At 56.3% G+C, this 14,618-nt stretch overlaps 1 protein-coding gene across 3 annotated transcripts in view; it reads left to right on the top strand.

The window, feature by feature from the left end:
• ARHGAP44 (Rho GTPase activating protein 44) overlaps positions 1–14,618 on the top strand; it is a 102,423-nt gene that overhangs the window by 86,460 nt on the left and 1,345 nt on the right. For 2 of the 3 annotated variants that reach the window (XM_074342135.1, XM_074342137.1), the window contains 4 exons: positions 525–705; positions 7,657–7,878; positions 9,071–9,228; positions 10,630–11,010. In XM_074342135.1, the coding sequence (XP_074198236.1) occupies positions 525–705; positions 7,657–7,878; positions 9,071–9,228; positions 10,630–11,010 (942 nt within the window). Of the gene's footprint in view, positions 1–524; positions 706–7,656; positions 7,879–9,070; positions 9,229–10,629; positions 11,011–12,449; positions 12,500–14,618 lie in introns of all 3 variants that reach the window. The other variant, XM_074342136.1, reaches the window with a different exon arrangement.

Here is a 14,618-nt window from a genome sequence, read left to right as displayed (position 1 = left end):
GGAGGTGAAGGCATAATTCTCTTAGGTTTTCCAGGGACAGTATCATCATCTACAGATGATAATGTTGCCTGTTATTTTATTTTCTTAACTAATTTTATTTTCTTAACTAATTCCATTGGCTAGCACTTCCTCGGGAGCGTCAAATAAGTGTTGAAAGTGAACGTTGCTCTCATCCCTGATCTGATTTAGACTGCCCTGGTGTTTCACTCTTAAACATGAGGCGTCAGAGAGATGATGTTGCCTTTTTCGGAAAGTACCCATCTGTTCCTGTTTGACTGAATTTGTTAATCACAAGTGAGAAATGCTTTATCAAATGCCCATGATATTATAGGTTAGGTGAGCACATGGGTCTGCCTGTTAATAGGATGAATTATATTAAGATGAATTAGTATTAATAGATGATCTCACACTGAACCGTGAAACAAGATTTCCTGAGGTGACCCCCTACAGGAGTGGCCATCTCTGCTCATCTCTCCCCTGCCCAGACCAACAGACCATGCACACCCATTCTTTCCTCCCCGCAGAGATAGAGTTCAACATCACGGGGAATTACGGGAGTCCAGTGCACGTGAACCACAACGCCAACTACAGCTCAATGCCCTCCCCAGACATGGACCCCGCCGACCGGCGCCAGCCCGAGCAGGCCCGCCGGCCCCTCAGCGTTGCCACGGATAACATGATGCTGGAGTTTTACAAAAAGGATGGGTATGAACTAGTGTCCCTTTCTCAGCATTGGGGGTTGGGGAGGGAGGAGTTCAGATGGATTGACAGGAAGGCTGCACTTACCAGCAGCGGTTTAAGTGACTTGTGGCAGTAAGCTTGTCACCTTGTTCTTGATGCTGCCCTCTGTGCTATTCTGCATGAGTCTCTAGGCTTGCTTCCCACCCTCTGGGCCAGAGGTAAGTGCAGCCTTCTGAGCTGACAGTTGTGATCAGCGTCGATTACTTCTCATCAAAAGAAAAAAAAAAATCGGTCAACAGGGAAATTAAAAAAAAAAACATATTTAAACACTTTATTTTGACTCCAAATTTACAAATGTATGTCAGTCAATTCTCAAATCCTCAGTGGTTTTACTTCGAAGGTGGGTCTGCTCATTTGCACCCCCAACAACACTCTTCCATCAGTAACACCTATTCTGCATAGTTTTCCATCCCCAGTTCTCTTTAAAACAGAGAGAAACCGAAACCTTAGAACAATCTGAGTGTAAAATCCTTGTAAGTTTTTAAGATTTTGCTTTCTCATCTTTTATGAGCAACACCCCCACCTTGTTTGATGCAGTTGTGACGAGACTCATAAATGTATCCAACTTAACTTGCACAGGAATGACCCTCTGGCACTCACATTAGATCAGTTTACATAATAGGTACTTGCGTAATGTGATTCCCGTAACAAGTATAATGGGCATAAACAGGCTTCGTAAGGAGCACAGCTGATTCATGGTAAGTGTCCGCTCAGCCATCGCACCCAAAAACGTGGGCTTGCACGTGTGTTCCGCAAGCTGAGGCATCGGCTGGTGTGTCCCACGGAGGCATGGTTACATTCCTTGGTCAGGCAAGTCAGTTGAGTACACGTTGGTTAGGAGTGAAAAATTACTCTCTAAAATAAGATGTAACAACTCCTTTGAAATAGGAGCACAGGCACCAATGGGAACGTGAGAAATTCAGACCAAGGAAGGGCAGCAGCTACAGCCTTCTGCTTCCTGTCAGACCGCGAGGCCACCAGAAAGATCTGTTTGTTTGAAAGGCATGCGGTCTAAAGGGCTTCAGAGGGAAGGTGGAAAACCAAGAACGTAGATGTGCGAGCCCCTCTTTCCACCCTCTTCTCCTCCGGGTGGGAGGCGGCACTGGAGCCCTGTATGTCCTGGGGTGATGGGGAGGGCTCAGAAGGGCCAGCGTCCCTGCTCGTCGCCTTACCCGCCAGAGACCCTTCCCCTGAGAGGCAGGCGGGGGTGTTTATCTGCTCTGTGCTGTTCCTTGTTCTCTATCTGGTGGGGGAAGAAAAACTGGAAATTCTTACAATTTGAAGGGAGTAGGGTGAGATTTCTTAAACCTCGAGAAAAGAGTGTGCTTAGAATCTGATCTTTGCATCGTGAGAGAGACAGAGAGCACGTGCTACAAATGCATTGGAATTTGTTTTTAAAACTCAGTTTAAGGGACTTGGTTCCTTTGTGAAGTGTCTCTGGCCAAGAGGATGCCCTGGAGGGTGTGTTCTGGTCCTTTGGTCCCAAGTGTTCCTGTGTTAGAAGTGGTGTCCCCTGCCCTCCCTGCCAGACCTCGTCTGGTTCCCAGTCCCCTCTGGAAAGCAATCCTAGTGACCTCTGTGAGAAAGTCATCACTGTGGAACCTCCAGGCATTCAAAGTCTGCTGGCCCCAAAGGATGCAGGCAGATACCGAAGCATGAAGGATGGTATTTCAAGCCGTTGCCTCCTCTCTGACACCATTCTCTCGCTCAAGAGCTCTGTAAATGTCACGGCCATTCTCCGTCCTGTTCTGACTTTAAAGCTGAAACTGCCACCAGATACTTCAAGGGCTTGCGAGATATATGTCGTCCATTACTGGTGCACACGAAATGAAGGTGCTTTAAAATGTGAACTAAACGTTACACTAAGTGGAGGGCTTACTGGCTTGGGGTGACCCTCTCTGAGGTGTCTGGGGTGTTGGTGTCTATGTTTTGAAGTGCAGTGAGCTTGAAGGTGATCAAGTCTTAACTGGTTCTAAGGGAAACAGAAACCAGAAGTGCTGGGTGTCTGTGGGGAGAGGAAAGGGGTCTGCCCCAGCTGAGTGTCTGTTATGTCAGCAATAGGAGGGGAAATTTCTGACCTTTTAAAATCAAGATGAGATGCATCTCAAAGCTTTCAAACTGCCCCCCTTAAAACACTGACAGAGCTCACTTTATTGAAATGTCTTGTTACTTTTTAAAACAGAAAAATTGGATAACATTTGAAAGAAATGGTAAGTTCCCCATCAGTGCCCGTGTCATTTTGCTGGGCCGAGGGCTGCGGTGTCCTGGACATTATACAGAGTGGTTCGCTCCCCTCCCAGCCCCTACCTTCCCAGTTCACGGTGACCCAGGAAACCGAATTTCTTTAGCAAGTCCTGGTTGGATTTCAGAACTCACAGATACATTTTCTTGTGCAGGCAGGATAATGGTCCTCTGAAGACAGCGGGAACTAAGCCCTAGAACCTTGTAAATGTTACCTGGCTTCGGCAAAGGGACTTCGCAGGTGTGACTGAAAGAGGGATCTTGAAATAGATTATTCTGGTCGATCAGGGTGGGCCCTCCATGCAGCTGCGTGTATCGTAAAATGCAGAGGCAGCTTCAACATAGGCACACAGAGAGGGAGAAATGTGAAGACAGAGCAGAGGGACATTTGAAGATGTGGCCGAGAGCCAAGGAAAGTCAGCAGCCTCCAGAAGCTGGAAGACGCAGGGACAGATTCTCCCCGGGGCCTCTGGAGGGAGCACAGCTCGGTGGCCTTGATTTCGGTCCAGTGATACTGATTTTGGACTTCTGGCCTCCAGAACCGGAAGAGAATGAATTTCTGTGTGTACCTACTTGGTGGCCCTCATTGCCGCAGCTGTGGGAAACCTGCACCTCGGGGCACGCCAGGAGCTCTGCGGCGAACGTGGCAGCAGGTGCCTTGATTCTCCTCCCACTGACGGACGCTGAAATCTCACGGTCTTTCCTTTGACTCCAAGTTCGCCTTGGTGACTTACTGAGCTCACAGAATGTGGCAGAAGTGATGTTCTGGGTCTCCTGAAGCTGGGTCGCAAAATGCCTTATAGATGATGCCTGGGTCTCTGGGAACACTCGCTCTTGGAACCCAGCTGCCATGATGTGTGGGGGTCCGAGCAGCCCCCAGGGGAGAAATTGAAACCCCAGCCTTGCTCCCCAGCCAAGCACCAACTTAGCAGCTTAGTGAGTGAGTCATCCTGAGCCGTCCAGGCCAAGTCAGACACCTCAGCCAGGGCTGTGTACACAGTCAGATGGTCCCTGGCCAACTGCCCCAAAACTGTGGATTTCTGGCCTGGATAAATAAGCTACTACATTTTGAGGATGGTTTTTGCAACAAAAGATAATCAGAACAAGCTTAAAAAGGGGGGGGGGAATACTGATGTCCTGTCTGCCCCCCAATCTTCTTCCTGCAATCTGATTTCATCGGTCTGGGCTGGGATCAGGCGTTGGTCTGGTTCCGAAGTGTTCCAGAATATTTTGATGTGCATTTTGGGCCGAGAATGGAGTCAGAGGAACATTTTGCCACTCTGAGTAAAGAATTTGGCAATGATGCCATTAAAAAAAATTTATCACAACTTTCCTACTTCAGCCATAATGCTGGTGCGACATAGGGGCCACCCCAGCTTTGCTGATGCTCTGAGTGACAGAGAGCAGAGAAGGCCACGCTGCTGCTCTCTGCCCCTTGCAGAGCTCCCACCTGGAAGTTTTAGGATACGGCCTGTGATGTAACCGTCACGCCTGGCTCGTGTTGGTTGTGTGTGTGCTATAGAAAGGTGACGCTTGTCTCCTGGATCATTTGTCCCAGATGATAAAGGAATCGTGTAAATCCCTGTTTTTCTGACGGTGGCATCATAAGGGTTGTCTCTGGTCACATCAGATATCTTTTACGTGAGACCTGCTGCCTGCAGGAGTTGGCCAGGGTCTGCACTGTGTGGCCTGTGTGTCAGGACGAAGCCAGGGACCGTGAGCAGGTGTCGGTCATGTTCCCAGCAGAGTCTGAACGCAGTCAGCAGAGGGTTGTTGAGGGACCACAGAGAAGCCCAGAGGCAAGAAGAAACTGGCCTCAGTCACGAAGCCTCCTTCATAGCTTCAGTGTCCCTGTGGCTTGTCCGCCGCCTCCTGCCTGTGGTCCCCACTCGTCCTGCCGGCTGGCACAGGGCTGTCCCACTGCCCCTGCATAGTTCTGTTCTCTGGACCCCTAAACCCACTGGTGGCAAGACCCCAGCAGCCTCTGTGAAGCAGCCCGTGGACCCTGGGATCCCAGCGGGGAGGTGGTGTGTCCACAGAAATCCCAGTGACCTTGGCCTTTTATACGCAGAAGTCCAACGTGCAGCCCCTCTTTAAGTCTTGAAACCTGACGTGCCTGTGGTCATTTCACTTGCTCCAGTGTTCAGATCCCCAGGGGGTCTCCACCAGAGCCAGGTGACAGCAGCCCCTAAACCCACGAGGGTGTCTACACTGGGGCTAGCAGTCTTCCTTGGAGCTCAGTTTAGCGCATGACTCTGACTCGGCCCCGCTGGAAGCCGCTCTGCAGGAGTGTCTGGTTCCACCCCTCCACCCCCACCCGGACCTTAGCCCTGGACGTTCTATAATTTGGAACAAGCACGTTTAATTGAGAAGTTTGAGAGCAGTCTGAACGGTGCTCTGGGGAACGCGGTTCCACCGATTGTTGGTTATGTCGGGGTTGGAGGGGAGGAGATGGAAATCTGGGGTCTTGTGAATTCCTGAACCCCATGACTCAGCACGTTGAAACCACTTTGAGTGTCTCACTTCTTAGGATCTTTTCCACACTGTTACGCACCGTGCATCTCCACGAGGGGGCGGTGGCATCCTTTCCTTAATGTATTAGGTCCCAAAGCCTGTTGTCACGAGACAGTCAGAACTCGGCTTCCAGGGGACTTGTGTTTGGGATTGTGGGTGCTCCGCGGGGCTGCAGTGGGAGGACAGCCCACATAAGGCGGCCACCCTGAAAGGGACTACGTCACGAGTGGATGGTGCAGGAGTTTTGCTTTGGTTACAGCCTGACCTGGGATAAGACAAGCTTACCTCCAGAGTCATTCTGGGTACCGACGGGAGCTTGGACTCCTGTTTTGGGTTTGGATTGGTCAACTGGATCTTTGAGGGGTGTATTCTTGGCCCAGGCCCTGCCTCCACTTCCACATTTCCAGGATTCACACATTTGTGGATGCTGAGATCAAGTCTCTGAAATGTTGCCGGATTCCAGGCTTTATTTGTACTGGGGAGCTTAAGAAACTTTATTGTTAGGTCTTTAAGAGAGGAGTGATTCCCAGAGGAGCTGGAAATACCTGACCCCGGCCTCCCTTGGGGAGCACACTCAAGGCTGAGCCACGATTGCTAAGCTCCTTATTCACCGTTTACCTTGACACCCACGGGCCCCTGCCACGGCCGCCTGGCCTCCGAGTTCATCTTAAATGGTCCCGGGACCCCCACAGCTTCTGTGGGTCTTTGGGGGTGCTGCCAGGTTCTCTTGTTTCTTTTCTCTTGGGGGGAGGACTTTGCGAAACGTAACTGAGCTCTAGAATGAAAATTACAACGTTCCAGATCAGTATAGACGTGAGTACCTCACAGCCAGACACTGGCTGCCGTCTCTGGCTCAGACTGTCCCTGGCCAGGATTCAAAAACAGCGCGACAGCAGGTGGGGGGGGGGTTGCTCAGTGGCAGAGTGCGTGCTCGGCGTGCATGAGCCCCTGGGTACCCAGTGCCTCCGTTAAAAGGCTCTGGGAGAAAAAAAACAACAGTATGACAGACAGATGTCTACTCAAGAGGGGCAAAAGGAAAACAAAAAGAACCGCTAACCCCTGACAACTTAGCACTGAGAATGGTCCTCAGCGAACCTCTGTTCTCAGTGACTGCTGTGCCCTCTCTCTACGTACCTGCTCTTGGAACTGGAATTTTGGCTTTTTAATTTCCCAGGGGCAAGGCTTTTTGCCTTCTAATTTTTAAGATCTGGATCTTATCCTTTCCCTGTGTGGCCTGCCGGGTTACCAACTTGGAAACAGGACCGCCCCTGCCTTTCCTGCAGCGTGGGGGCTTTTGTACATCTCACCTTCCCACACCCTTTTCCCTCCCCTCTCCTTACTCACCTGTGAGCTTTGGCGGGTGATTTTTCACTCATACAAAGAGAAAAGTCACTTTAACTAGAGGGACCAACTAAATTGAAATAACTTCATGGCGCAGTAATTAGACACTGACGTTGACGGAGACAACCTGACTGTCCAGAGGAAGGCAGTTTCACTGACACTAATGTCTGTATGTTTCTGTCCCTGCAGCCTTAGGAAAATCCAAAGGTACAGTATCCTCGGGTGGCCACGAGGCCACGTTCAGTCTCTGAAAACTAAGCAAGCCGGGCCTTAGGGAGCTGTGCGAGGGGCTGGCTGTGTGTGGCTGCTTGGTCGACTTACTGGGAGCTGACTGTGGTCCCCGTCCCCGGAGCCGGGGCCTGACGGGCTCCTCCCCTGCTGTGTAGACCCTGCAGGGTCGTGGTGCAGCCAGCGTCCTGGGGCTGGCACGGGAACCGCGAGTCCGGTCCCGGGCCCCCCCGCAAGTGACGAGAAGAAGGGTGGATGTATAGATGGCTCCTGCTGGTCGGTGCCCCGTTCTAGTCTGATGCTGCCCCTCGCTGTGCTGCCCCCTCCATCTCCCACTGGGGAGGAGTGGGCGCCCCAGGGAGGCCGCACTCTGCTCGGAGGGAAGCTTGGCGGGCGGGCTGCTGTCCTAAGGTCAGCCGTGCCTGGCCTGCGCGGACCTGCCAGGGATGCTCCAGCACCTCGGGGCCGCTGCCTGCTTCCCCGGCCCGGCGGGGACGTTGCTCAGGCTTCGCTGCTGGGCCGCTTCGCGGGGGAGGGAGCCCGCCGCCCGGCACGCGGGGGTCACCCGGGTGTCTTTGTGTCCCTCGCCAGCATGGGCGTGAGGGTCATGGACACGTCGTGGGTGGCCCGAAGAGGCTCCTCGGCCGGCCGGAAGGCGTCCTGCGCCCCGCCGCCCACGCAGCCCCCCGCCCCGCCCGCCGAGCTCGCCGCCCCGCTGCCGTCGCCGCTCCCGGAGCAGCCCCCCGACGGCCCCGCGCCGCCCGCGCTCTCCCCGTCCGGCTTGGGCCTCCAGCCCGGGGCTGAGCGGACCAGGTAAGCGGGGCGCTGCCCCGGGGGCGGGCTGGCCTGCGGTCCCGCGAGGCGGGGACGGGGTGGTGAAGGGGGTGGCTGGGGGAGGGGGAGGGGTGGGAGGGGGTGGCTGGGTTTGCCACGCCCACTCAGAGCCTGGATCTCTGTTTCGCTCTCTGGGTCCTGCTGGCGCCCAGTACGTCACCCCACAGCTCCCCAGATTCTCAGATGAAGCCCGGGTTTTCCAAGAATAGCATCCCGGGCACCTGTGCAAAGCGCCCCCTTGCTGAAGTCACGAGGAGTCTAAGTTCCCAGGTGCCCTTTTCCCCTCCCTGCCGTCCTGTGACAGATTGCTTCTTTTGAAATTTAGAATTTCAGTATTTCTCCCTCTCCTCTCCCTTGAGATTTGTAGGGGCCCATTTTTACTACTAACGCGGGTGCAGCTCAGGGAAAGAGTAGAGGTGAGTGGTCGTGCCGGCCTGCTGACCTTTGCAGCCAGCGGCACGACTGCATTACACTCTTGTAGAGGAAGAAAAGAGAGGGGGAAGCGGCTCCTCCCATCACCAGCCCGGGGAACACTCGCAGTGGGGGCCCCTGTCCATCTAAAGACGGAAAGTGTGGTCTGAGCATCACAGGTCCGCCTTCCAGGGAGGAACCACGCCCGCGGTCATTCACAGCCAACGTCTGTGTCAGCCCTACCACTTGCTGGATCTATCGCTGAGTTTGAGGGTCTCAGAATTCCTCCCCTGGTTGGGGGAATGGTGGAGGCTCAGGGAAAGCATCCAGAGAGCCATGGCCGTAAGGCTTCGCCGTGTGAGCCCAGGTCATCTGTCTCTCGGCACTCTGACCCTCAGAAGTCCTCTGGGCTCTGGTGCTGAGGATATAGGAGGGTGTCCCCCTGTCAGGGTGTCCGAGGATCCCGTTTCGGTCACAGGGCACTGTGGGGATGCTTGGGGCCCCGCATCTCCTTTGCTTGTGGTCCCCTGGCGGAGAGAGGGTGGAGGTGAGGAGAGGGAGCTGGCGGCGGGCGCCACACGGAGATGGGAGTGGAACCCAGGCCCTCAGGGCCCCAGAGGGGATGGCCACCTCACAGGGCCTCGGTGGAGGCTTTAAGGAGGGCTGAGACAACCACACACACCTGCCCAGAAGAGCACGTACTTCATGCTGGTGCAGAAGCTGCCTGAGGTCAGGGACTCCCTTTTGTCCTGTGTTTCAGCACTTCCAAAAGCAAGGAACCTTCTCCAGGATCTGGGCAGAAAGGAAGTCCAGGTTCCAGCCAGGGGACACCCTGTCCAGGGACGCAACCAGGGCCACAGCTGGGCACCAGCCCCAGCCAGCCGTCCGCTGACCAGAGCCCTCACACTCTTCGGAAAGGTAGGTCGCCGCTACCCACCACGTCCTGCGGCCTGGAAGCTCCTCTCCCTCCACCTGCACAGATGCTTAGAAACTGGTTTATTGAAACATTCCTGGTCTGGGCATGAGAGCTTTTGGAAAGTAACCAACCCCACAAGGGACAGTTTCATTATCATCTCTCAGTCTACTCACTGGGCCTCCGCAGGGGCTCCGCGGGGCCCTCTTTCCCATTCCCTGAGACCATTGTGCAGACATCCCCCGGGATGACAAGTGTCTTCATGGACCCTGCCAGGCCATCCACCGTCCTTTAAAACTCTGTGTGGCGCCTTCGGCGGGAGCCCCTGCCCCAGCAGGGCCCAGCATGGCTGCCTTCCCCGGGACCGTCTGCAGAAGGGGACACAGAGGTGGGATCCAGTCTTGTTTCTGCAGGAGGCAGACCTGCCCCGCGATGATGTTTCTCTTGTGGGGGCCGGAGAATTTCTCCACTGGCCTGTGAGCCGCCCTCCCCAGATTTTTGCTACTGCCAGAACCCACTGCCGAAGGCCTCCTTATTCTCCCCGAAATGATTCCCAAAAGCGGAGGCACACTCCATGGTGGTTTCACAGATGGGGGCCGCACAGAACGTGTGCTCATCAGAACCACCTGGGTCGGTTTCCATCGTTTGTCATCTCTTCACACAGTCTTTGAGGTGCTTGAAACAGCACCTTGTTTGAATCTGTTCTCAATTCAGGCCTTTCCGGCTTCTGGATGTGGCTTTGGCTCCAGCATTTGGGAACAGGCAGGCTCACCTCGTCCACGCAGGTCCCCTCCCGTCCAGTCCGTCCCCATGCATTCCTTACGTGCCCTCCAGGTGTCTGCTGAGCCCCTGCCACGTGCGGGGTGGTAGGCGCTAACAGGCACTGGGCTTCTGTGGCCAGAGGACTTGGTCCTAGGTCGCTGTTAGGGGCTCCCAGAGCCACTGCGCACTTCAGCCGAGTCAGAGCTTTCTGCCCTGAGGACGGCCGCCCTGTCCAGGGGGTCCACTGTCACAGCTGACCTCTCGTGGTCCCTTCCTGGACACTGCAGCCCTGACTCACCCTTCCTCGGAGTGGCCGCTGACACTTTCTGCACACTGAAGTGATGAGAGGACCCTGGGAACTCAGCCTCTGCCTGGGGATGGGAAATTTGTTCTCCTGTTTGGCCGGGTGTGTAGTGTGTGTGCTGATCGTGGCAGGAATCCAGAGAAGAGGAGGAGAAATTAGTGAACAGATGGGCAGATATGAAACTTTGCATGTCTAGGTGGATTTTTGAAAGCAGTGTTGGCTGCTCTCAGAGTCGGGGGTGGAGGAAGGGGTAGGCAGCAGGGAGGGGTGTGCTGACAACCACATGGACGCCGGGCATCCTTTCACAGCCCTGTGTGTTGTATCGTGTTTCCTCCTCCAGTTTCCAAGAAGCTGGCACCAATCCCACCCAAGGTCCCCTTCGGCCAGCCGGGGCCCGTGCCTGAGCCGCCCGCCGGCCAGCCGTCCCCACTCAGCCTGTCTCCCACGCCTCCCAGCACCCCGTCCCCCTACGGACTGAGCTACCCCCCAGGGTACGCCCTGGCCTCGGGCCAGCTTTCCCCGGCAGCCGCGGCCCCTCCTCTGGCCTCCCCATCTGGCTTCACGAGCACTTTAAGTAAATCGCGGCCCACGCCGAAGCCCCGGCAGAGGCCCACCCTGCCGCCGCCGCAGCCTCCCACCGTCAGCCTCGCGGCCTCCAGCCCACAATCCGCCGAGCATCCCGTGCTGGACGGCGTGTCCCCTGGGGAGAGCATGTCTACAGGTAAGTGAGCCGCGCTGCAGCATCTCCTGATCCTTAGCAGTGGCCCTGCGGAGGGACCCCCGTGTGCCAGGGGTGCCTGCTGGAGCCACACATGGCATCCGGGGTGGTCTCCTTAGAAGTTCCGTGAGGTTGTGGGAAGCCCTGGGGGCCAGTGGTCCTGCAGGGGGAGGGCAGGGGCTCCCTAGGGAATGTCTCCCCATTGAGTGTCCCCCGGCCTGGGATTCTGATTCTGCTCTAAATTTGGGGGGTGAGCACCTGAGTCCCTGGGAGAGGGTGCATCCAGAGAGGCTGGGTGCTGACGGCATCAACGCACAGGTCAGGGGTGTGGCCTGCAGCCCAGGCATTCACGCCAGTCCTCGTCTTGAGAACAGAGGCTAAGAACCAAAGACATTTTTCCCTGTTTATTTAAGAAGCCTTATTAGAAAAATGTTTTTCTAGCAATATACATTGAGAAAGCAGCCAGTATCAGGAAGGCTGCATGTTCCCCTGGTTCTTTGAGGAGCTGACTGTACAAATCCACAGCTATGAAATTTAGTTTTGCTTTAAACTTAAAACCAAAGACAGAGCTGTTTTTCTCCAGGAAAATATGTAAGCATGACACACACCACACAGATCTCTGTGCGTGCACACACAGATAGATGCACACCATGCACAGATACTACACATGAATACCAGATACACACACCATGCATGCAGCACCCACATCCCCACACTCACATCACAAACATGTACACACACATACACGTACAAGCTGCCTCCGAGCCACACACAGACACACAGACACTGCAGAGAGCAGGTTGGCCTGGTCCCAGGTGCCCTGGGACCTCTTACCCTGACATCCCTCTCCAGGAGTGCAGTTTTCCCCTTGATTCGGTGGAAGGTGAGCCTGGGGGCTCCAGTACGCCTCTCTGCTTGTGAACAGGCTAGTCCAGTTTGTGTGTGCGTGTGTGCGTGTGGTGGGGCAGGAGTGGTACATACGGCTGGGAGTGGCCGGTGGTCTGGCTGCTGTATCTCTGGATGTGATTAATGAAGGCACCACTGCCTCGGCCACCCGGAGGTTTATGAAAACGAAGGAAATTCCTCCCCGCGGATAGTTCTGGGGGTGACGCTGTGTTTCTGGAAGAGCCCTTGATGGGAGGAGGCCCAGGCTGCTGCCCTTGGGCTGGTGATCTCTAGAGGGGCCGCTCCTCCCGCACCCCCTGGGGGGGGGTGGCGGGGGAGGTTTCAGGGCTGCTGCCCTTGCGTGGTCCTCTTGCCCCGCCCTGTCTGGTCCTGATGTCCTCTGGCTGCAGCAGCCCGGCCTGTGGCCCCTCTGGACAGGGCTCCGGGCAGCGTTGTCGCTGTGGCCCGTCTGACTGTGATGCCGGGCGTGGTCCCTGTCCCGTCCTCGTCTCATGTGTTTCTTCCTTTCTCCGAATCCTGTCGCTGTGTTCTGGCAGCTGTGTGACGCGGTGACGCGGTTTTGGATACGTGTGAGGGGGAGTTCAGGGTAAGCGGCCCCGGCCTCGCCCCCTCCGCTCGCAGCCAGGCCGCCGCTCTGCGCTCTGCATGTGCCTGGGACCTGCACGGCTGCCGCCCGCAGCCCCGGCGGGTGACTGGACCCCTGAGCTCGCTGGCTTTGGGAATCACTGGCCGCTGCCTTTCTTTTTTTAGGAGACAGGGGTGCAGTGGGCCCCGCTCACCTTCTCTCAGTGTGCTCCCGCACCCCCGGTTTAGGGAAGGGCCCCAGGAGCGGCCCTGGCCAGGGTCATGGGCACACCCTCCACCCCCAGCAGTGACCCTGGCCATCTGACTGTGATACCGGGCGTGGTCCCTGTCCCATCCTCGTCTCATGGCTCTAGGGGGGCTCCACTTTAAGGCGTAAATCCTCATCTGCCTTCCTCTGGGCCCACGCGGCTGGCAGACACTGAAGAATCCATAGTGTTGATACTAGAATTCCATCGTGAGGTAATTTTCCCCAGTGGACAGGGCCGGCCAGGTCCCTGGAGCATTTACTCCTCTTTCTGCCTGGGCTCCGCCTCCTGTAAAGAGTAGGTGCTCAAAAGTAAAACAGAGGCAAGAGCCTGAAGGAAGCCAGGAATCAGGTGTTCCTCCCTCAGTGAGACGGGGCGGCCAGAGTGAGGCGGGGTGGGGGGGGGTGTCCTTGGGGGGTCCCTCCTGTGCTCCCGTGAATGCTGCTGAGCCGTGGTCCTGCAGACTCAAGCCGGGCACAGGCCCAGGACATCCAGCACGGGCCCCATCTGAGGCTCTCCTGGAGCATCTGAAACAGGGAGACCCCCGTCCCCTAGCAGTGTCAGAGGGGCTTCTCCCTTGATCGGGGTCTACGGGTGCAGCCAGGATGACAGCTGAGCAGCTCCCCTCCTGGCTGTGCATCCTTTTCCTCCAACACCTGCAGACATGCTCCCACCTGCATTGTCCCCCATGACTGCTGAGGCCCCGGGAAGGTAAGAAACTGCCCAAGGTTACTGTCCTCCCAGCGAGATGGGACTTTGAATCCAAGCTGCAGGATGCCCCACGGTGGCTGGCAGGGCCCAGGCGCACGGGGCCAGGCGGGGACGGGCTGGGCTGGCAGACGTCCTCTGAGACAGGAGCAAGGCCCCTCAGCCCCCCAGCTCTGCTCGGTCAAGCAGGGGAACCAAGACAGGCAGGATCAGCATCTTGAGGGCTGTTTGCAGGTAGAGGAGAGGGTGAGAGAGAAGGACCTTTGTCCCAGAGCGTCTATGTTTGTTTGTCTTTTAGGACGGTGTCCAAATGTCTCTGTCCGTCCACTTGCTATGGTATCTTTTGGGCAAATGTCTGTTTTACAAGGACAAGGGAGGCCCCCACCCTGACCTGGCCCAGGGCTGCTGCACATCCTCCCCAGTGCTGCTCCGGGCCTGGGGCAGCGAGGCTCAGTGGAGGCAGTGACCCAGCAGGCCCAGGAGGGTGTGTGACTGAGTGAAGGGCACCAGGGCCCGCTCAGCCCCAAGGAGTCAGGGGGCTGCAGTCCAGTGCCTGCCTTGGCCTTGCCTGCACGGAGCAGAGCCCTGTGACCTCAGGTCCCTTCTTCCTGCTATCTCCCAGGAAGTGACCCTTTGGGGCCCCCAGGAGGGGTGTAACTGGAGGAGACGGCTTCCCTAGTGCTGGGGTGGGGGGTTCCCCCAGTCAGGGAGCCAACAGTCTGCTCCCATCATCATTGGGGTCCTGAGGGAGACCCCCCCACCCCATCCTGCCTTCACCAGCCACCCCACGTGTACCATTTGTGGTCCTGGAGTGAGGCCACCGTCTCAGGACCCCCGTCCCTTCATTCTCGGACTTGAATCAGTGTTTTCCCAGTCTTGGAACCCTGTCCCTGCAGACGAGAGGAACTAAATGCAGCCTTCAAGAGATGTCACTGAGCCCTGCCTGGAAGGCATCCTTTTTATGGAATTGAGAGTATCACGCGGCGTGGCTGGGGGAGCTGGCCCCTGGCTTGAACCACCCACCAGGCTGGGTCCAAGGCTTGGAAGGCAGAAGCCCAGTGGACGGCGCTACGCTGCCCCTGCAGTAGGCCCCCACACGGCTGGCCCTTCAGTGACCATGCCACCCCAGGCCGGAACCCCTTTCAGCCACCTCTCTGCCACCTTCCA

Source organism: Camelus bactrianus, chromosome 16 (genome assembly GCF_048773025.1).
Source record: "Camelus bactrianus isolate YW-2024 breed Bactrian camel chromosome 16, ASM4877302v1, whole genome shotgun sequence".
In the NCBI taxonomy this organism is placed as follows: domain Eukaryota; kingdom Metazoa; phylum Chordata; class Mammalia; order Artiodactyla; family Camelidae; genus Camelus; species Camelus bactrianus.
Note: the sequence above shows the minus strand (reverse complement) of the source record. Positions and strands in the feature narration are given on the sequence as shown.